Source organism: Pongo abelii, chromosome 15 (assembly GCF_028885655.2).
Source record: "Pongo abelii isolate AG06213 chromosome 15, NHGRI_mPonAbe1-v2.0_pri, whole genome shotgun sequence".
Classification (NCBI taxonomy): domain Eukaryota; kingdom Metazoa; phylum Chordata; class Mammalia; order Primates; family Hominidae; genus Pongo; species Pongo abelii.
The window spans coordinates 98,630,623-98,654,162 of NC_072000.2; the positions used below are offsets into that span (position 1 = coordinate 98,630,623).

General features: G+C 33.9%; 1 protein-coding gene across 8 annotated transcripts in view; it reads left to right on the forward strand.

Moving 5' to 3' along the window:
* Positions 1-22,865, forward strand: part of PPP4R4 (protein phosphatase 4 regulatory subunit 4) — a 107,242-nt gene extending 84,377 nt beyond the window's left edge. For 7 of the 8 annotated variants that reach the window (XM_002825063.6, XM_063715722.1, XM_009249443.4 and 4 more), the window contains 8 exons: positions 1,828-1,869; positions 2,340-2,414; positions 7,926-7,995; positions 8,435-8,521; positions 8,842-8,935; positions 10,057-10,127; positions 18,494-18,641; positions 21,752-22,865. In XM_002825063.6, the coding sequence (XP_002825109.2) occupies positions 1,828-1,869; positions 2,340-2,414; positions 7,926-7,995; positions 8,435-8,521; positions 8,842-8,935; positions 10,057-10,127; positions 18,494-18,641; positions 21,752-21,776 (612 nt within the window). In that variant the 3' untranslated portion in view covers positions 21,777-22,865. The remainder of the gene's footprint in view (positions 1-1,827; positions 1,870-2,339; positions 2,415-7,925; positions 7,996-8,434; positions 8,522-8,841; positions 8,936-10,056; positions 10,128-18,493; positions 18,642-21,751) is intronic. The other variant, XM_024232000.3, reaches the window with a different exon arrangement.
* The last annotated feature ends 675 nt before the right edge of the window (positions 22,866-23,540 follow it).

The following is a 23,540-nucleotide window of genomic DNA, read 5'->3' on the forward strand; positions in this document are numbered from 1 at the left end:
TATAGAAACTTATCCCTGGAAGGGCCCTTTGAGTTAATCAGGGGTCTGTTTGACTTTATAGAAGTTATATGCCTAGAAATATTGTGTCTACTTGAGATCATATTAGTAAGTAGCAGAATCAGGAGGACTAGAATAGAGACCTCTCACCTACTCCTGAGTGCATTTCTTTGTAAATAATGTAACATTGTATCCTATGAGTGTTTTGTTTGTTTTAGCATGAGATCTTAGTATATGGATTCTTTGGAAATGTTGGAAAAACTAAACAGTAAAAATTTGGATTAGTGAGCCACATCTTAGAATAATTTTTACTCTTCAAAAATTGTTTATGCTGAATATATAACTAATATTTTTATAAGTTCAAGTGAAATTATTTACTTTTATGAATCTGAATATAAACTTCAGGACACATCATTTTTGAGCATTTATTTGTAGTGAGAGAAATTTCCTTATTAATGTCATAAATAAATTAGCATACATGGTGAGAAAAGAGAGAATTCTTATTTTTTTTCTCTTTTTTTCTAGAAATCATTGCCAGATGTCACATGAGGAATCTTTTAATTAAGTGATTTGATGACTTAGTATGAATTAGTGTAGTTTTAGTTTTAATGAAATGTGAATTCTCCTTTCATTAACTGATATAACCAGAAATACGTAGAGTTGGACATGCATTTAAATCTCAAAACACACACACACACACACACACACACACACACACACACACTTGTTTCTACCAGACAGTTCCTTCCTTACTATTTAATATTTAAGTATAGAAGTTTAGGCAATGGAGTTAACTTGTCAAAATAATAAACATGAGGGGGTTAATTACTTTTCCAGAATAATTTATTAATTCAAGAGACAATATAAGCTAACCCTATACAGGTGTAACAGTGATGTAATAAAATTAATGGATTATTAGTCTATAGTGGATTATTCTGGAGTACAGCTCTTATTTTCAGTATGCTGCATATAGTGAAGCCAGTCTGTCCCATGGAAATTCTGTAGTATAATGATACATTAGTATGGAAAACTTCCAGGAAGCTACACAAAACTTTTGGATAAAAATTGAATAGTTTCATCAGTTTTATAATATGAGAAGTAACTTTATTTAAAAAGAGAGTATTTCATGGCATGCATTATGAATTTTTCATAAATTTCAGCAGAAAAAGCTTCCACTAAATTTTATGTTTGTCGTGGATAGCTTTGGGCATATGCATATCCAAATGTACTTTATTTTGGCCATTAGGGTTACTCTTGTAGAATAAGTTTTAGAAGTACTGCCCTTTATCAGAGACAGAACCCTGGGTTAGATTAACCATTGTTTTGATTGGAATAATTTGTTTCAAACTAGTGCATTCCAAAAGACAAATAGTAAATTCAGAGAATATTTTCAGAGCAGATATAAAATTTCTACAGAAGGGAACTAAGGATTATTAGGCCACATGATGGCTTGTCTCATTCATATATAGCTAAAAGACTTTTTAAAACTTCAAAGGCTACATTATGTTTCTGAAAATTCAGAAACGATTGGCACTGGGAGTTACTAGAAATTAGTTAGATTATATGCATTTGGCATTTGAAATATGCCTGTAGACTTGGTCTTCTTAAGGTTAAAAACTTTCAAAAGTTAAAATTGACCCTGGCATGACTGTATAAAGATTGGTTGTAAGTACAGTGTAGAATTGGGCAGAACTTTAGTTTTCTGACTTAGTCTTCCCCCTAGTGCAGAAGTCTCCTATTTGAACCTCCATCTGCAAAATAAGTTGCTGAGAAATGATTGGTTGTTTTAATTTAATTACTTTAGAATAATTTTAAAAACTTTCCTTATAGACTGTATTAGAGTTGGACAGAATGGAAATGTCTATGGACGCTGTAAGTATACTCTCTTTACCTTATTGTGTTGGTCCATTTTCATGCTGCTGAAAAAGACATACCCAAGACTGGGCAATTTACAAAAGAAAGAGGTTTAATTGAACTCACAGTTCCACGTGGCTGGGGAGGCCTCACAATCGTGACAGAATGCAAGGAGGAGCAAGTCACATCTTACATGGATGGCGGCAGGCAAAGAGAGAGCTTGTGCAGGGAAACTCCCCCTTACAATACCATTAGATCTCGAGAGACTCATTCACTATCATGAGAAGAGCATAGGAAAGACCCACCCCCATAATTCAGTCATCTCCCACCCGGTCCCTCCCACAACATGTGGGAATTAGGGGAGCTACAAGATGAAATTTGGGTGGGGACACAGAGTCAAACCATATCATTTATATTGAAAGGAATATTTTAAACTTGGCAGAAACTCATCACTAATGTTTCACAATTTCATTTTAAACTTTAAACAGTTTCAGAAAAAGTTTTATGAGAAAGATTTGTTGGATCAAGAGAAAGAAAGAGAAGAACTACTTCTTTTGGAAATGGTATGTTGTTTTCACATGCACACACATATACTCTTTTCTGATTAATAACTGTGTTTTTTATTAAACTTAATCATTTCTTTCCATTTCACCATTTCACATTACTCTTTTTCTTCTTAAATGATAGTCCAATTTTTTGAAATCTGTTCTTTTATGAACTAGAAAGAAAATTATATTTGAGAGCCTTTTAAAAAAACTACTTTGCTGAAGTATAATTGACAACTACATATATTTAAAGTGCACTATTTAATGAATTTTGACGTATCGATGAAACCATCACCACAATGAAAATATGAAACATTTCTATTCCTTTAAAGATTTCTGCCCCTTTGTAATCCATGTCTTCTACTCTAGTCCCCAACAACCAATGATATAATTTCTGTCACTATAGATTAGCTTACATTTCCATAATTTATATAAATGGAATCATATATTAGGTATTAGTACTATTTTTGGTCCTGCATCTTTCTACCAACATAATTACTTTGAGATTCATCCATATTGTTGTATGCATCAAGAAGCGATGCCTTTTTATTTGTGAGTAGTAGTCTATATTTTGGATATATCACAATTTGCTTATCCATTCACCTCTTTATGGACATTTGGCTTACTTCTAATTTGGGGATTTTACAAATATAGTTGCTTTGAACATTAGTGAAGAAGTCCTTGGGTAGACATGTTTTCATTTCTCTTGGGTAAATACCTAGGAATAGAATGGCTGGATTGTATGGCATGCTTAACTTAAAAATAAAATAAAACTAAATTTAAAAAAATGGCCAGGCGCGGTGGCTCATGCCTGTAATCCTAGCACTTTTGGGAGGCCGAGGCAGACGGATCATGAAGTCAGGAGATCAAGACCATCCTGGCTAACATGGTGAAACCCTGTCTCTACTAAAAAATACAAAAAATTAGCTGGGCATGGTGACGGGTGCCTGTAGTCCTAGCTACTCGGGAGGCTGAGGCAGGAGAATGGCATGAACCCAGGAGGCAGAGCTTGCAGTGAGCCGAGGTTGTGCCACTGCACACCAACCTGGGTGACAGAGCGAGACTCCGTCCCCCCAAAAAACAAAACAAAACAAAACAAAAAAACCTGCTTTCAAGTGGTTGTACCATTTTACATCTACATTGTCTATGCTGGAAAGCTTTAGTTACCAGCCATACTATTGGGTATGTCATGGTATCTCTTTTTTTTTAAATCTCTTTTTCTATTCCTGATGCCTAAAGATGTCAAGCATCTTGTCTTTCCTTACTGGCCATCTTTATCTCTTATTTGATAAAGTTTATTTTCAGAATTTTAAGTGGGTTGTTTATTATTATTGAGAGGTAAGAGCTTTTAATCCATTCTGAATACAATTTATTTGACAGATATACATATTATGAATATTTTCCTGGAGCTTATGTATTCATTTATTAATGGTGTCTTTTGAACAACAGAAATATTTAATTTTGATGAAGCCCAGTTTATCAGTTCTTTCTTTGACAATTCATTTTTGTTCCAAGAATCCTTTGTCTATCCCAAGATCATAGACTTTTTCCTCTATTTTCTTTTAAAAATATTCATTTTAGGTTTTACATTTAGGTTTATGATTCATTTCAAGTACATTTTTATATAATATATGTTTATTTTTTTTCCATAGGGAATATACATTTATTCCAGCACCATTTGTTAAAAAGCCTTCTTTTCCCCATTGAATTGTCTTAGCGTCCTTAAGAAATATTAGTTGTACACATATGTGTCTATTTCTTGACTTCCTATTATTCTGTTCCACTTATTTATAAGTTTATCTTTTAAGCAATACCAAACTGTCTTGATCACTATAACTTTATAGTGTTTTTGAAATTTGGTAGGGTAAGTTTTCCATCTTTGTTCCTTCTTAAAATTGCTTTGGCCAGTCTAGGGCTTTTGCATTTTGATATGAAGTCTGGAATTTATTTCTAGGTATTTTATGTTTTTGGCATTATTATAAATGGAAGTATACATTTTTTTATTTCACTTTCCAGTTTTTTGTTGCTGGAGTATAAGAATACTGTTGATTTTTATATATTAACCTTGTATCTTATAAACTTTCTAAATTTGTTTATTTGTTCTAGAAATTGTTTTTTAGATTTTCTAAAACTAAAATTTTATATGTAAGCAGACATATCTTCTTTAAATACAGCAATATTACTTCTTTGTATTCAATATTTATGCCTTTTGTTTCTTTCTTTCGTCTTATTGCAAGGTCCAGGACCTCCAGTAAAATTAAAGTGGTACAAGTAGGCATCCTTGTCTTTTTACTGATCTTAGGGGGAAACAGTTCAGTCTTTCATCATCAGGTATGATGGTAGAAATAGGTTTTATGTAGATTCCCTTTATCAGATTGAGGAAGTTACCTCTTACTCCTAGTTTGCTAGGAGTTTTTATGAATGGTTGTTGCATTTTGTTATATCTAGAAATGATATTTGATTTTTCTCCTTCATTCTGCTAATACACTGAATTACACTGATTTTTCAAATGGTAAACCAATGTTGTCTTTTGGAGATAAACCCTATTTGGCAATGGTTTATTATCCTTTTTCTCCATTGGATCCTTGGCTAATGTTTTTGTTAAGGGATTTTGCATCTGTGTTCATAGATTCATAGTGAAATTGGCCTATAAGTCCCCTTTTTGTCATTTTTGGGATTAGATTTGGTATTAATGTTATTCTGGCCTCATAAAACAAGATGGATGATATTCCCACCTTCTCTATTTTCTGACTAAGTTTGTATAAATTGGTTTTATTTTTGCCTTGAGTGTTTTACAGAATTCACTAATGAAGTTATCTAAGCCTGGAGTTTTCATTTTGGAAAGTATTTTGATAATTGGTTCTATTTCTTTAATAGACATTAGATAATATAGATCTTCTGTTTCTTCTGTTGTCAGTTTTGGTAAGTTGCTTCCCTTCCACCCCAGTTTACATGTTATTTAAACTGACAAATCTGGTGGCATGAAGTTATTTATAATATTCTATTATCCTTTTAATTATGGCATTAATCTATGATGATAACCATTTTGTTCTTGTGTTAGTGATTTCCTCTCTCCTTTTTTTGGAAATTTTTTTGCTTGTTTCTCTAGAGATTTTAATATCCATACCTAACCTTTTACAGTCTACATATTGTTATTATTATATCATGTCACTTAACAATAATACAAATCTCTTTACCCCCTCCGCACCCATTCTTCATGTTACAGTTGTCATATGAATTATATCTGCATTGAAGACCCCACCAGACAGTGTTGTAATTTTGCTTTAAGTTGTCATATGTATCTTGAAGAATACACTCTTAGTGTAAACTTTTACATTTACTCAGATCTTTACCATTTCCAGTGCTCTTCATTCATTGCTTAAGATCTAAATTTCCCTCTAGTATTTTTTTCCTGAAGATAAAAGAATTTTCTTTAGCGAATCTTGAAGTTCAGGTCTTCTGGTGGCAACTTGTCTTATTTTTTCTTTATCTAAAATGTCTTATTTTTACCTTCATTCCTGAAGGATATTTTCACTGGGTTTAGAAGTCTGGGTTGCAGCCTTTTCCTTATTGCATTCTAATAATGTGTTTCTGTCTGTCTTCTGGCCACCATAGCATCTGATAAAGTAGCTACTCTCATTTGAATTGTTGATGCTTCTGTATGAAGCATTGTTTTTCTCTGGACACTTTAAATATTTTTTTTCTTTAGCTTTTGTTTTTAGCAGCTTGCTTTTGATGCATCTAGGCATTATTTACTTGAAATTTATCCAGTTTGGATTTGGTCATCTTACTGAATCTGTAAATGTATATCATTTCCCAAATTTGGGAAGACTTGGTCATTGTTTATTTAAATATATATTCTGTTCCAATTTTTCTCTCTCTTATTTCTGGACATATATTAGATCTTTTACTATCGTCCATAGGCCTACGAGGCTTTGTTCTTTCTCAATTTTTAAAAAAACTCCGTGCTACTCAGTGTGAATAATTTCTCTTGATGTATCTTTAGTGTTACCAACCCTTTCCCTGTCATCTCCATTCAGCTGCTGAGCCTATCCAAGGAATTTTTTTATTTCCGATATTATATTTTTCAGTTCTAAAATTTCCATTTGGTTCTTTTAGTATTTTCTATTTCTATGCCAAGAATTTGTGTGACTAAAGTGGAAATTTTATTATTTCAGCAGCCTTTCAAAGCAAGATTAGAATTCAGGATTGCCAGTGGGGGAAGCTGTAGGGAAGACTCTAAAAAATTTTAGGACCAAATGACCTAGCCCAAGACAAAAACAGACAGTAGAAAGAGAATCACAGATAATCCTGATACCGGAATTAGTAGACAAGGACTTCAAGATAACTGTGATTAACATGATCAAGATAATAGAGGCAAATGAGGAAAATGGATAACTCTGTTAATCCCACCCAATGAAAATTTTCAGTTTTATGCTTTATTTCTGTTTTAGAATTTCCATTTGATTTTTTTATATAGTCCATTTCTGTGTGGAAGTTCTTTATCTTATTTTCTCCATATTTTTCCTTAGTTTACATGTGCATTTGAAAAGAATGTTTATTCTCCACTTGTTGACTGTAGTATTCTAGCATGTCAGTTATACCAAGTTTGTTCAGAACTTGCTGTGTTTGTTGATTTTCTTGCCTATTTGTTCTGTTGGCATAAGGGCCTCCTGTGTTTTGGTAACGTTTTGTTTCATGATATTGGAGCTGGTTATACAAGTGCGTCTATTTTGGGAAAATTCATTGAGCTATGAATTTGTATACCTATAATTTGTGTACTTTCTTTATACATATTATATATATATGTATATATTTGAGATGGAGTCTCACTCTGTCACCCAGGCTGGAGTGCAGTGGCATGGTCCTGGCTCACTGCAACCTCCACCTCCCGGGTTGAAGTGATTCTCCTGCCTCAGCCTCCTGAGTAGCTGGGATTACAGGCATGCATCACCATGCCTGGCTAATATTTTTTATGTTTTTAGTAGAGATGGGGTTTCATCATGTTGGCTGGGCTGGTCTCAAACTCCTGATCTCAGATGACTCACCCATCTCAGCCTCCCAAAGTGCTGGGATTACTGGCGTGAGCCACTGTGCCCAGCCTTCTCTATGTATATTATACTTAAATAAAACATTTAAAAAATCCAAGACCATTTTCTTTTCTCTCAATCTTTTTAAAGAAAGATATTATTTAGCCATTTACCAATCTGAAATTGAAATGACCAAAGTAATGGATATTTTGCTAATTCGATTTAGGAAATACTGTCTAGACAATGAAGGGTCATTATTACAATGATACCAAACTCAATGTTTTAGCTTGACAAACCCCCAAGGGCATAATTCTGTAGATATGAAAAGAGCACAAATCTGAAAGAACCCTGAATTCTTTAGACACTAACATTGGAAAAAAATACTTCTTTTAGGCATTTTTATGAACTTTACTTGAATCTCTAATGCTTAATTTCTCAGAACAATTTTCTAAACCTACTTCAGTTGTACCTTTAATGCAAGATACTGTCTTAATAACAGGAACAATTAGAGAAAGAAAAGCAACAGAATGATGGAAGGCCCATGAGTGATAAAATGTTTGAAAAGAAACGTAAGTAGTTTTTCTATGTCTTCACCACTTAATTACATAATTAATGTTGCATCCTGGTATTCTGAAAGACCATGCTGAATTTTTTATTTGATATGGAATATTGCTTTACTTTCTTTCATTTTTGAAAAGTCGTTTTTGAAAATTGGCCACTTAATGTGGTACAGATGTTAAGAATACATGAATGAAAGGCAGGAACCAGAGTGGACGTTCAGATCCTTCAAAAGAAAAGCTTCAAGTCTGATAACAGCTGTAAGATTGTGAAATTGATCACTGAATAACAAAGATTGAAATATGTAAATATTACCAAGTAAGAATATTTGGAAAAGAAAGCTGCTTAGCTAGGGATAGTGATTCATATTGTCTGAGTTGTCTTGTGTATTTATGGAGATTAATAAGGACTTAGAGGAAATTATAGAACTTAAAGCAGAGTTTATTTTAGGTAGAGACACTAAGACACCAACGCAAAGTCTGCCCAAGAACATCCCCATTTCTGTTCCTGGACCCTCTTCTGTCACCCCATCAACAAGTAAGAAATAACTTCTTTTTATATCTTTTTGTAATTTTTCTTCCTTGTATAAAAATTGCTGGCAAAGTCACTCTATTAGATGAGATACAGTAGGATAATATATCTCATTCTAAAGCACTTTTCACCTTCTATCATTAGTTGTTTTGGTAGTTTTTAATTGGTAGTAAGGTTAAGAGATACTTCAGGGAGCTCAAATTAAGGAAAAAAGGCTAAAGCCATCTGTGTTTTACTGAAAATGATGGTAGTTGGGGAGGGAATGGGGGTTGGAGCAGCTGAGGATGAACTGAATACATTTTCCTTTTTTCTGCTTATTACTCTAGGTAAAGAAATCAAGAAATCCAAATTGATTCGAAGCCAGTCTTTTAATAATCAAGCTTTTCATGCAAAATATGGCAACTTAGAGAAATGTGCTAGGTATGATCTGTCAGCCCTTCAATTTTTAACATAATTTTTATCTTTATTCACATCTTTATATATATGAGTTTACATTTTATAAAAACCAGAATTAATTTTGAGGTTTTTTTTATAGGCCAATATTTTGTGAGTTTTCTTCTGTAGGGATTGTTGTATTTAAAAATAAGAGACCTCCAACAATTTTCACAAAAGTAGGTATTCTGGCATTCTAGGAAGAATACTGACATTTATATGACTTTTTATATACTGACATTTATATGACATTTACTGACATTAAATATGACTATTTAATAATATCATAGAATCCATATATTATTTCATGAGGGAGATAGTAGTATATCACACATGCCACTTAACTTTTAATACGTATGAGTATGTTCCATTATCTAAATGTATATAGACATCCCTTTGCTACTAATATTGTTTCTGTCTATAAAGAAGCCATTGGCATGTTCATATGATAAAGTGATGACAGCAGAGTTAGCCTGACAATAGATGAATGTCTGGTTTCCCCTTTAGCCCAGGAGACAAAATTACAAGAAGTTAAGATTAGGATAGAATCAATATAAATTAAATTACCATGATTTTTTATATGTGCTGTACAAACTGCTGTATGTCAATTGACAAGCAAAATAATTTTAAGAAAACAAATATCTTTAAAACTATTCCTTTGTCTATCAAGATAAATTACATGTTTCAGGAAAAAGTATTTTTCTTTTATTAAAGATAGCTTCTTACAGAATTTCAGCTGTGTTTTTGGGCATTATCAGTAGATCCATCAAGAGTACCTGGCCAATAGAGTGATCTCAAGATAGAAAAAAGAGATTATAACTAAAGATAAGTTTTATTTCCAAGAAAATTTTACCCATCTTAGCTGCCTTGCTTGAACCTCAGAAGAAAAACTGTAATTCTGATGAAGCAAAAGTTTAAGGAAATGCTTTCACGTTATAGATGAAGTAAGTGTTGTGAGGCATGAATATAAAAAAAATGAGAAATAAAAGCAACAGACGTTTCATAAGTAGAGGAAAGCATTAAAAAGATTAAAACAGCGCAAGTGTTAGATGACTGAGATTGTAAGAAGCGTGTTTTTGTATTTTAAACTAAATCATGTTGTTTTCTAGTAAAAGTTCTACAACAGGATATACAACTTCTGTCTCAGGGTTAGGAAAGACTTCTGTGCTTTCACTAACTGGTAAGTAGCAATCTAAGTTCTTCAAAAAGTTGCTAAATTTAACAAAATATTATTTTCCTTAAATGACCTATTTCTTTAGTACTAGATATAGTGTTTTCTTAAATCTATATCTTTATCAGATCCCTAAGAAATTAAACTTTTGTCTAGCAGTTGAGAAAATATTTGACTAAACTATTTTGTCTTCACTGTGTCAAGACTCAGAGTTTAGTACTTTTAAAATAGAAAAAGAACAAAAGTGATAGGATATGTTTTGCCATACTGGGAAAGTTTACTGAGGCACAGACAAAAAGGTTTTGCAATAATTTTTAAGGAAGTTAAAAACAAGAGGACTTCACTGTAAATCTAGATGAACAGCTAGACATTTACAATATTATGTATTTGGAAGTTTGTGGCAGGGGTCAGCACATTTCCCTGAAGGGCCAGAAGGTAAACATACAGGCTTTGTTGGCCAAATTGGTCTGTCACAGTTATCGAACTCTGCTGTTACTGAGTAAAAGCAGCTATAGACAGTACATAATGAATAGATATGGCGGTGTTCCAATAAAACTTTATCTACAAAAACAGGCAGTGGGTAAGATTTGACCCACAGACTGTAATTTGCTGGCCTCTGGTTTATATAATAGAGCATAGAATTATACTATAAATAATGTAGACTATATTGTTAAAATTACTAGTGGCTAAATGTGTGTTTTTAACTTTATGCTTTGGAGATACTGGTTGAAAATTTTACTATTGATCTATGGTAGTTTTTTTAGGCGTAAATAGTAGTGAATCTGCTCAAAGATCTGAAATTTTTAAGAGATTAGTTACATTTTCTTTTTAGGTTACATTTTGAGTATTCTGTCTTCTTTTTCTTGTTAATTCTTATGAGAAGTGTATATACTCATTGTTCTGTAAAGTGTTTCATTTGCTGGAAGAGAAAATCTTTCTAGCATTAAAGCATGGACATTCACGTACAGTATATAGAGTGGTTTTCTACGAGGTAGACAGTGATTATCACAAGAAATAATTTGATAACAGAAAGTTGATGAACTAAAATTTGCCCCATATCTTGGACTATAAATAATAAAACCATTGATTACTTTCAGCTCAGTAAAGCTGTGAATTCTTTAGGAGGTACTAAGGAACATTCAGAGTTTAAGAACTTTATTTAAAATATAGAGTGCCTTTAAAAATCTGAGTGTACAAAACTGGTTTGAATTAGCTTCGAGCTAATGGTGCAGATGATTATAGATGTTCATAAGGGGTTCTTCAGACTTGGATGGATCTCACCTGTCCTCTTGGTACGTCTTCACTTAGCTATAATGAGCATATTTATTCATGCTCTTGTAACATTTTTTGTCAAGAAATTTCTTTGTCTAAATCATTAAGAACATTGATTCAGAAGTGATTTTTAAGTTTTAATTAAGTGCATTAATTTATTTAGTTTTAACTTTGCTAGTTTTTAAGTGACCTTAAGACCCAAGAGAGTAGATATGGTCCACAGATTCTTAAACTTACATCCAAAGTCTTAAGTTATGTATTTTATGAGGTGTATTTGTCTGTTCTCATGCTGTTAATAAAGACATACCCAAGACTGGGTAATTTATAAAGGAAAGAGGTTTAATTGACTCACAGTTCCACATGGCTGGGGAGGCCTCACAATCATGGCAGAAGGCAAAGGGAAAGCAAGACGTGTCTTACATGGCAGCAAGCAAGAGGGTGTATGTAGGGGAGCTGTCCTCTTATAAAACCACCAGATCTCGAGAGACTTATTCACTATCACGAGAACAGCATGGGAAAAATTCGCCCACATGATTCAGTTACCTCCTACTGGGTCCCTCCCACAACACATGGGGGTTATTACAGTTCAAGGTGAGATTTGGGTAGCGACACAGAGCCAAACTATATCATGAGAGTAAATATTTTATTAAAATATTTGAAAAATATTCTATTTTAATGTCTCAATATTATTTTTAGTTGAGGGACAACTGTAGGTTGAATGAAATATCTCCTAGAGTTCTTGGTTAGAAAAAGGTGCTTATTATTGTTATTCATTACTTAAAATAGAAACTGAAAGTATTTACTATATAATACATCTATAAAGAGAAAATGGAAGCAGAACATCTTTTAACAAATGTAGCAGATGTTTGCATAGAGAAGAGATCTTATTTGTCGGACTCAAAACAGGCTTCAAGATGATTATGTCATTTGAGATGAACCTTAAGGTATGCTAGGATTTTGACAGAGATGCGTATAGAATAACATTCCATTCACAGTACCAGTCATAAACAAAAGATGATTATTGGTGTTTTCAGGGAGCAGCAGCTAACTAGTTTGGCTGGAGTGTGGAGTGAGTATAATGGAGTAGTGTTAGGTAAAACTGTAAGGAGGCCGGGCGCTGTGGCTCACGCCTGCAATCCCGGCACTTTGAGAGTCCGAGGTGGGCGGATCATGAGGTCAGGAGATCGGGATAATCCTGGCTAACACAGTGAAACCCTGTCTCTACTAAAAATACAAAAAAAATATTTAGTCGGGCGTGGTGTCAGGCGCCTGTAGTCCCAGCTACTCAGGAGGCTGAGGCAGGAGAATGGTGTGAACCCGGGAGGCAGAGCTTGCAGTGAGCCGGGCGAGAGAGCGAGACTCCATCTCCAAAAAAAACCAAAACCAAACAAACAAACAAACAAAAAAAACTGTAAGGAAAGGTCACAGTCAGAGCTTGGAATGCCAGATTGGATACTTTTTACTTAACACGAATCCACTGTTCATTGTGTGGGGACTTATGCCTGTCTTCAGTTATACTACTCAAAACTGTTCAGGAAAGTCTGAGAAACTGTCACAGCCAAGGAGAGCCTAAGGAGAACTAATAAGTAAATGTGATATAGTATCCTGGATGGGATCCTGAGACAGAAAAAGTTGTTATTGGATAAAATAATAACTACTATGGATTTTAGTTAATAATGTATCAGTATTCATTAAATATAATAAATATAGCATACTTATGTAAGCTGTTAATAGAGGAAATTGGGTGAGGGGGATATATGAGAATTATTTGTTCTGTCGTCTCAATTTTTCTGTAAATCAAAACTGTTCTGAAAAAGACAGTTTATTTAAAAAATAACGTTTACAGTATCTTCAAAAACACTAAGTGCTCAGGGACAAATTTAACAAAATATGCTAGAGGTACATAAAAAAACTTTAAAATATTGCTGAAAGAAGCTAAAGACCTAAATACATGGAGAGATATAACGTGTTTATGGATTGAAAAACTTAATATTGTTCCAATGTCCGTTTTTTTTCTAAATTGATCCAGAGATTCAGTGAAATCCTAACTAAAATTCTAGTAGTCTTTTTGCAGAAATTTATAAGCTGATTCTAAAAATCTGTATTGAAATGCAAAAGGACCCCAGTGTAGCCAAAATAGTTTTGAAAAAGAAAAAGCTGGAGAACTTAAATATAAGTTTGATTTCAACAATTACTATAAAATTCTGGTAATCAAGACATTGTGTTCTATGTTGTCATATATAGTCAGTTGATTTTAACAAAGGCTTCAAAGATAAATCAATGATGATAGAATAATATTTTAAAAAATGGTGCTGGACGGACCATTTCCTTGAAAGACACAATTCCTCCAGGCGCAGTGGCTCATGCCTGTAATCCCAGCAATTTGGGAGGCAGAGACAGGTGGATCACCTGAGGTCAGGAGTTCAAGACCTGCCTGACCAACATGGCAAAACCCTGTCAACTAAAAATACAAAAATCAGCTGGGTGTGGTGGCATGCACCTATAGTCCCAGCTACTCAGGAGGCTGAGACAGGAGAATCGCTTGAACCTGGGAGGCGGAGGTTGCAGTGAGCCGAGATCGTGCCAGTGCACTCCAGCCTGGGAGACAGAGTGAGACTCCATCTCAAAAAAAAAACAAAAAACAAAAAACAAAAGACGCAATTCAAAACTCACAGAAGAAGAAATAGACAATCTGAATAGGCTCATATCTATTAAAGAAATTGAATCAGTAATTAATAATCTTCCAAAACATAAAGCATCTAGCCCAGATGGGTTCACCGATAAATTCTACCAAATATTTGAGGAATAAATTATACCAATTATCTACAATCTCTTTCACAAGATAGAAGCAATGGGAATACCCCCTAACTCATTCTGTGAGGTCAGCATTACCCAACTACCAAAGTCATTCCAAGAAAAGAATAATACATACCAACATCTCTCAAGACCACAAATGTGAAAATTGTCAAAAAATATTAGTAAATCAAATCCAACAATATATAAAAAGAATTATACACCAAAACTGAGTAGGATTTATACCAGTTATAGAAGACTAATTCACTATTTGAAGAACGCTTAATGTAATACATCATACTAACAGGCCAAGGAAGAAAAATCACATGATCATAGTAATACATGAAGAAAAGACATTTGACAAAACCCAACACCTATTCATGATAAAAACCATCAGTAAGCTAGGAATAGAGAACTTCCTCAACTTGATAGGGAACATCTACAAAAAACCTACAGATAACATCACAGTAGTGAGGAACTAGAAGCATTCCTCCTAAGATCAGGAACAAAACAATGATGTATTCCTCTCACCATTCCTTTTTACCATCATACTGAAAGTTCTAGAAAAGGAAAGAAAAGATATACTGATTTTGGAAGGAAGAACTCAAATTGTCTTTGGTCACAGATAACATGATCATCTATGTAGAAAATCCACAAGAAATGGCAAAAACACTTCTGGAACTAAGAAGTGATTATGGCAAGGTTGCAGAATATAAGGTTAATATATGAAGGCCAATGTAAGGTTAACGTGCAAAGTTCAGTATGTCCTATATTCCAGCAGTGAACAAGTAGGAATTTAAAATTAAAAGCAAAATACCATTTACTATCAGCACTCAGAAAAATGAAATACTCAGGCATAATTCTAACAAAATATGTACAAGATCTATATAAGGAAAACTAAAAAATTCTGATAGGAGAAATCAAAGAACTAATGAAGAAGGAGATGTCTCATGTTTATTGCTAGAAATACTCAATATTGTCAAGATGTCAGTTCTTCCCAACTTGATCTATAAACTAAATGCAGTCTCAGTCAAAATCCCAACAAGTTATTTGGTGGATATCAACAAACTGTTCCAAAGTTTACCTAGAGAAGAAAAGTCCCAGAATAGCCAACATAATAATGAAGAACAAAGCTAGAAGATTGACACCACTTGACTTCAGGACTTAGTATAAAGCTACAGCATTCAAGACAGTGTGGTATTGGCAAAAGAATAGTCAAACAGATTGAAGGAACAGAATAGGAAGCCCAGAAATAGACCCATGTAAGTGTAGTCACATGATCATTAACAAAGGAGCAAAGCCAATACAATGGAGAAAAGAGACTCTTTTCAAACAAAAGCAGCTGGAACAATAGGACACCCACATGCAAAAAAAAAAAAAAAAAAAAAAAATTAGATCGTTTACACCCTTCACAAAAATGTATTCAAAAATGAATCACTGTTCTAAATGTAAAATGCAAAACTATAAAATTCCTAGAAGTTAACATAGGAGAAAATATAGATGACCCTGCTTACGGTAATGACATTTTAGATACCATGTCAAAGGCACAATCTATGAAATAAAGAATAAGCTGAAATTCATTAAAATTAAAACTACTATTTGAAAAATACTGTCAAGAGAATGAGAAAGCAAGCCACTGACTGAGAGAAAATGTTTGCAAAATACATAATCTGATAAAGGACTTTTATCCAAAATATACAAAAAACTTGTAAAACTTAACAGTAGGAAAACTAACAACCTGATTAAAAAATGGGCAAAGACTTGAACAGATACCTCACTGAAGAAGATATATAGATGGAAAGCAAGCATATGCAAAGATGTTCATCATATATCGTCAGGTTTATGCAAATTAAAACAATGAAGCCCCATGACACACCTATTAGAATGGTCAAAATCCAAAACGCTGACAACAAATGCTGGTGAGGATGTGAAGCAACGGGAACTCTCATTCATTGCTGGTGGGAATACAAAATGGTACAGCCACTATGGAACATCAGTTTGGTAGTTTCTTACAAAACCAGACATATTCTTACCATATGATCTAGCAGTTGTGCTCCTTGGTATTTATTCACAGGAGTTGAAAACTTACATCCACACGAAAATCTGAGCATGAATGTTTATATCAGCTTTATTCATAATTGCCAAAATTTGGAAACAAACAAGTTGTTCTTCAGTAGGTAGATGAATAAACAAACTGTGATACATCCAGACAGTGGAATATTATGCAGTGCTAAAATGAAATGAGCTATCAGGCCATGAAAAGACATGAAGGAACCTTAAATACATACTACTAAGTGAAAGAAGCAAATTGAAAAGGTAACATTCCAACTGTATGACATTCTGGAAAAGATGAAACTATGGAGACAGTAAAATGATAAGTAATTGTCAGGGGTTCGGGGGAAGGAGAAATGAATAAGATGGAGCACAGATAGTTTTTAGGGCAGTGAAAACACTCTGTATGATACCAAAACGATGGAAACATGTCATTTATATATTGTCCAAATCCATAGCATGTACGCCATTAAGAGTGAACCCTAATGTGAACTGTGGACTTTGGGTGATAATGACATGTCAATGTGGGTTCATCAATGCAACAAATGTACCACTGGTGGGAGACATTGAAGTTGGGAGGCTGTATATGAATGGGAAGATATGGGAGATCTCTGTACCTTCCGCTCAATTGTGCTGTAAACTTAAAACTGTTCTAAAAAATAAAGTCTACTTAAAAAGTAGTGCTGGAACCATTGGATATCCATATTAAAGAAACAAAAACAAAAACAAACCCTGAACCTTAATTATTTGTTAAATTTGTATAAATTTAAGGCATACAAGTGCAGTTTTATTACATGGATATATTACATAATGGTTAAGTCTGGGCATTTAGTGTAACCTAATAGTGTACATTTTACCCATTAAGTAACTTCTCATCCATCACCCCCTCTGACATTCCCACTCTTCCTAGTCTCCAGTGACGGGTATTCTACATCCTATGACCACATGTACACGTTATTTAGCTCCCACTTATAAGTGAAAACAGGCAGTATCTGACTTTCCGTTCCTGTGACTCTCAAGTCTTATCACTATACACAAAATTATACTATACTCAAAATGTATTATAAACCTAAGCATAAAAATGTCTATATTTTCTAAAGAAAATATAGAAGAAAGTCTTTGTGATTTTGGAATACACAAAGATTTATCTTGACCATAAAACAAAAATATCAACACACTGGACTTCATCAGAATTAAAGCATCTGGGCTTTGAAATAGAGCATTAAAAAATAAAAGGCAAGGCATAGATTTGGAGGAACTATTCATAGTATATATACCAGACAAAGAATTTGTATCTAGAATATATACAAAGATGTCTTTATAAAAATTAGGCAACCAATTTTAAAATGGGAAAAAGGTTTGAACATGAACTTCACAAAAGATACACAAGTAAGTGCATGAAAAGATGCTTAACATCCTAATCATTAGGGAAATGGAAATTTAAAAGCAATAAAAAAGCACCCAAGGAGATACCACTTCACACTTGCTAGAACGTCTAAAACTAGAAAGACTCACAATATCAAGTGTGTGTGAGGATGTGGAGTAACTCTCCAGAATACTCACATGTTCCTGGCAGAAATGTCAGGAAAGAAAAGAAATTCTGGACATCAATTTGGCAGTTTCTTTTGAAGTTAAATATATATTTAGTGTATGACCCAGCAGTTCCACTCCTTGGCATTTACTGAGAAGAAACTAAAACATATGTCCACACACAGACTTGTACATGAGTGTTCATAGCAGCTTTATTTGTAATATATAAAAACTGGAAAAAATAGAAATGTCTATCAACAGATATTATGGGTAGACAAATTTTGACAGATTCACACAATACCAGTCAGAAATAGAAAGGAATGAAGTATTGATATATAAAACATGAATGATTTTCGAAATTATGCTGAATAAAAGCCAGACAAAAAAGAGTATATACTGTATGTTTTCATTTATATAAAATTCTAGACAATACAAACTAATTTATAGGTGACAGGAGTGGTTTGGAGAGGGAGGAAGAAAATTGTGTTGGGGTATGAGGGACTGTTTCATAGTGATAGACATGTTCACATCTTGATTGTGGTGATGACTTCATGAGGATGTACATACGTCAAAACCTTAACTTTTTGCAGTTTGTTGTATGTAAATTATACCCTCATAAAATTGATTTAAAAAGTGAAAAAGTGAGCTATCATTAACCTTTTCTTCTCTTTGGTTACCCTCTTTCTTAGTATATTTGATATGTCTGGCTTTATATGTATTACTTTCAGATGATTCATTCCGGACTCGTAATGCCAGTAGCGTTCCATCTTCCTTTTCTCCTAATACTCCCTTACCGAGTACTTCCCGTGGGACAGGTAACTCAGTTGATCCCAAGAGCAGTGGAAGTAAAGATACACAACCACGGAAGGCTACCTTGTAAGTAATCAAGTGATGTCAGACTGAGTGTATTATCCTACTCTTTTGCTCAACACACTTTGCTTCCCACTTAAGTACTTTCCAAATAATAGAAAATGTCTATAATGAGAAAATGTTATAAATTAAAGGGTATTATTGTCACATGTGATTCTGTTATGTCAGTTTATATAGAATAACTTATATATGGCGAAGGCATTATAACCTTAGGGAATCAACAGGAAACATTTAAATAGCTCCCACTAATGTCTGAAATCTATTTTTTTTTCTATGAAATGTTTACATTTAGGGAATTTATCTCTAAGAAGGCATCCCTTTAAACACCTAGCTTAAGGATATGGTATTTAATCACCCAGTGTGCAGAAAGATTGGTACAGCTGATGTCACTTAAGAAATAAGTGGCAGCATGGAACCCAGAATTGTGAGTCCAATAAACTGGAGAGATTTACAGACTGTACTTGTGTCTTGAAGCTGAGGTTATAAAGGGCTTCCGTTCTCCTTTTCCCCCATGATTCCTTTTAATGTGCTATTTGTATCTTGTTTGATTTGTTGAAGCCTTTCTTTTACCTTAAATATTTAAGAGAGGGGTACCATAAAAATCACCATGATAAGAGTCTATATCAAGGTATAAATGATTCAGCCAGGATACCCAAACCATAGTTACAAGTTAGCCATTTCATATAGGACACCTGAACCTTCTGGTTGGAACAGACTTTTAACAAGATTTAGATTTTCTTTTAAATGTATTTTAGTGAATGCATGGAGATTTTTGAATAAAGTTTCTTAAATGCATTCTTTTACAAAAACTGTGCTGGAGTCCCTTTTAGGATCTGATTTAGGCTGTTTTGCATTGCTATAAAGAAATACCTGGGCCTGGGTAATTTATGAAGCAAAGAGGTTTAATTGGCTCATAGTTCTGCAGACTTTACAGGAAGCATAGCGGCATCTGCTTCTGGGGAAGCTTCAGGAGGCTTATTATCCTGGTAGATGGTGAAGCAGGAGCAGGCACATCACGTGGTAAAAGCAGGAGCAGGAGAGAGAAAGTGGGGTTGGGGGAGGTGCCACACACTTTTAAATGATCAGATCTTGCGAGAACTCACTATCACAAAGAAAACACCAAGCTGTGAGGGATCAGCCCCCATGATCCAAACACCTCCCACCAGGCCCCATCTCCAGCATTGCAGATTACAATTCAACATGAGATTTGGGCAGGGACAAACATCCAAACTATATGTATTCCAAATTGTAATTGGTCATTGGGTATATGCCCAACTTCATTCAAAATTTAGAAATAAGTTTAGAAATAAATTTATTGACTAGAGCTCAAGGAAAGAGGACCAATGTACTATTACAAAAATGTAATAGTAATAGAAAAAAATGAACATTGATATTACAGGTTAGTGTCAATGCAGAGTATATTTTTATTTACAGAGAATGCTCTTTAGCTATACAATTATTGCTCCCATGATTATACTATGGAAGTTCCACTTAAAGTCATGAAAGTGCCAGGTGTAGGGGCTCACGCCTGTAATCCCAACAATTTGGGAGGCCGAGGCAGGTGGATCATCTGAGGTCAGGAGTTTGAGACCAGCCTGGCCAACATGGTGAAACCCTGTCTCTACTAAAAAATTACAAAAATTAGCTAGCTGTGGTGGTGTGCGCCTGTAATCCCAGCTACTCAAGAGGCTGAGGCAGGAGAATCGCTTCAACCCGGGAGGCGGAGGTTGCAGTGAGCTGAGATTGCGCCACTGCACTCCAGCCTGGGCAACAAGAGTGAAACTCCGTCTCAAAAAAAATGTCATGAAAACAGAGGCAGGACATGGTAATGGTGTATAGAGAGCTTTGTGTGCCTCGTTCCCAGCAGCAGCTAAGTGGCTGTGCAAAGTTCAACTCAGCTCACTGGCCCTCGCTGTGCATGTCTGTCACATGACAGGGCTGCCTCATGGTTCCTCTTCCTCTAAGGTGCCTTCTCGCTCTGGCATCCGGAAATCCTCTTTATTACCCTAAGTCCTCTTCCTCTGAAAAGATTGCCCTGAAATTCTTCTGTTGAAGAGCATATTTAGTAACATCAAAAGTAATATATTCTCTTGTCCACTTACTATATTTTTCTAAATGCCATAGGCATTTTTTACAGTAAAGACCATTGAAACCCAGTATATTTATGCTGGTTCTCCTTTGTTTCAGATTACTCTCTTTATCTGTTGTTTCATTGTTGAGCATGCTTTTCCTTTTCATAGACTGAATTTTTTCTTGTTCAACATACATAATATGTAGTTATTTATATAATTTATATATATGTATAATTGATTAAAAAGTGAATCTAGAAACAAACATTTTGATAACAAATCACATCAGGTTTATTCAGTGTTTTCTGATTCTAAAGGAGGAACGTTGATATCCACAGTTGCTTTTTTAACTTGTGACTGGGTGTACAAGTTTGTAACTGTATTTCCATCTGATGTGGCATTTATATGGATCTCTCTTGAGTGCACACTGCCACATGGCTGGATGGGTGATGATATCCACATTGGTCTTTCTTCCGTGAAATAGTATCCACAATTCAAAACAGGCCATATCCAAGTGAAAATATGTTCTTTTCATTTAAAATAAGCCTGTGAGGTGATTTTGGAAAGTGTAATTTATCTTAATTTTTGCTTCTCAAATTCTATGCAATACATTCCCCAGCTTTTCAGTGTCATTGAGATGACATATTTGGTATTTAGGAATATTAGTGTCTCAAAGGAAGCATAGGTATGTTATTATATCTTGTCTTTTAAGGCAGTTCATATATTTATACCTGTGTAACTTCCATTATGGTTATACAAAATTAAAAATGTAGGAAAAATATGAATTAAATTGAATGCTATGTTATATATACACAGAATTTTTGGTAATTAAAGATCATTCCAAGTAATCTTTAATGTGTAATTCATTTTTCCCCTTAATCAGACTTCTCGTGTATTAGAATTATTCAAAGTAGAGTATCTATATATTTTTAATTTACTTTGTACACATTACATGAATAACATTTTTCATATTTTTTTCTTTTTCTCCCTTTCTCACTCCCTCCTTCCCCACCCTCCCTCTCTTCCTTCATTTCTTTCTTCCCAAAGAAAATCCAGAAAATCCAATCCTTAAATCAACTGCTTGATGAAGGAGGCAAAACAAAGGCAGCAGGAGATAATGTGATTGGCACACAAAAACTAAAGCAGTGGCTGGGGCTTTGTTTTTAAATTTTGGGTTTTTTTTGTTGTTAATGAGCGGAAAGAGAGACATAATGACAGCTGATGTTAAACTTTTCATATTTCAAATTAGATTCCCTAGGAGGTATAATATGTATTTCTTGAGTAATCATGTGGTTACAGAATTCCAATGTTATAGTGAAGTATAATGAAAAACATCTCTAGGAATGTGCTTTAACCACTGCTACAAAAGAGACAAGTCTGCATTTATTTGTGCAGGAAACCAGCTATTTAATTGTTCTGGAGTTTTAGCATTTAAAAATCGTATGAAAGTCTACATCAGCTGAATTGTCCTAGCTTGATAATCACTTGGAGGGGGACTTGGAAGGTAAGAAAGATACTGCATTTTCTCATGACTCTCCAAGCCCAATTGAAAAGTCACACTGAAAGGATGCAAATAGCCGTCTGCGATTTTGGCAGCCCTCCGGATTGTGGTGACAATGTGTTGTACCCGGACATTCCCAAATTTAAATTTGGCAATGAAAATTCCACAAAGATTTCTGGTAACTTTGAGCTATAAATACCTTAAAAATAATAGATTGATGATTTCTTTATTTCCTAGAGAATTTATTTTATAAATACTTTGTTTATATTTTAGATTGTACTTGTCCTTATTTAATTTAAAATGATGAATCTAGTCTGAATCAGCTGTTATTCCAAGCTATCATGCTTAAGCTATGTCAACAGCATTTATTTGTACTAATGCTAATATTTCCATCAAAATTTGCCTGTGGAATATATACAGTTCTTAATTTTAAACTGTCAGTTCTTGAGATATACTGTATGAAGCTATTGTCAGCTTCTCTATTTCAAAATGCAATCAGCATATAACTATATTGATATTAGAAGATATTTGTTTTTTAAAATATATCGATGTATGATAAAGATGATCTAATTTGTGAATGCATATGTGTGTGTGGTTACTTTTTATAATGTGAAATAATGAATAATGAATTTACTCAAAATAAAACATAGGTTAATGAGATACCTGTGTTTGTGAAAAAAAGTTTTAAATACTTTCCTGCAGTTTTTATTCTATAATTAAAGAGTAAGATAGTTCATTTTTAGGTAGTGAATAAAAGAAATATACCAGTGTCAACTCTAAGAGCATAGTTACTCAGTGAGAGATCTTTTCATGCCATTTGTTTTCCTTCTTCCTTCCATATGGCTTCTTTTTGGCTATTTTTAGTGATTCTTAATAATATCCTTTGCCCAAAGGACAACCAGGTAAATGGAATTGTTACTGCTCATTTCGTCTGTAGTTAAAATTCAGCAGGTATGAGAAATTTGACAGTACTGGTTAATCAGTATACTCGCTGTGGATTTCATTTAACTGTTTTCATTATGTCTCCTACTAGCACCAATAATGTGGAACTGAATATATTAAGATCTGGAGAATGTGGTACAGGACGAGACATCAAAATTGCATCAGTTTTTTTGGTGCTTTGATTCATAGCATTATATTAATTTAATAAAATGGAGAATTTCAATTTATTTGTTATAATAAATTTAGCAGAATTATAAGCTTTTACTTTCCCATGATGCAAATGGGAAAAGGGGAAACTGATTTGACAGAGAGAAACAACTACTGCTTATAAAGTTCAGGAATGTAGAGCAGTCAATTGCAGTCTTAGTCCTAGTTAGCACTAAGTTATCCAAA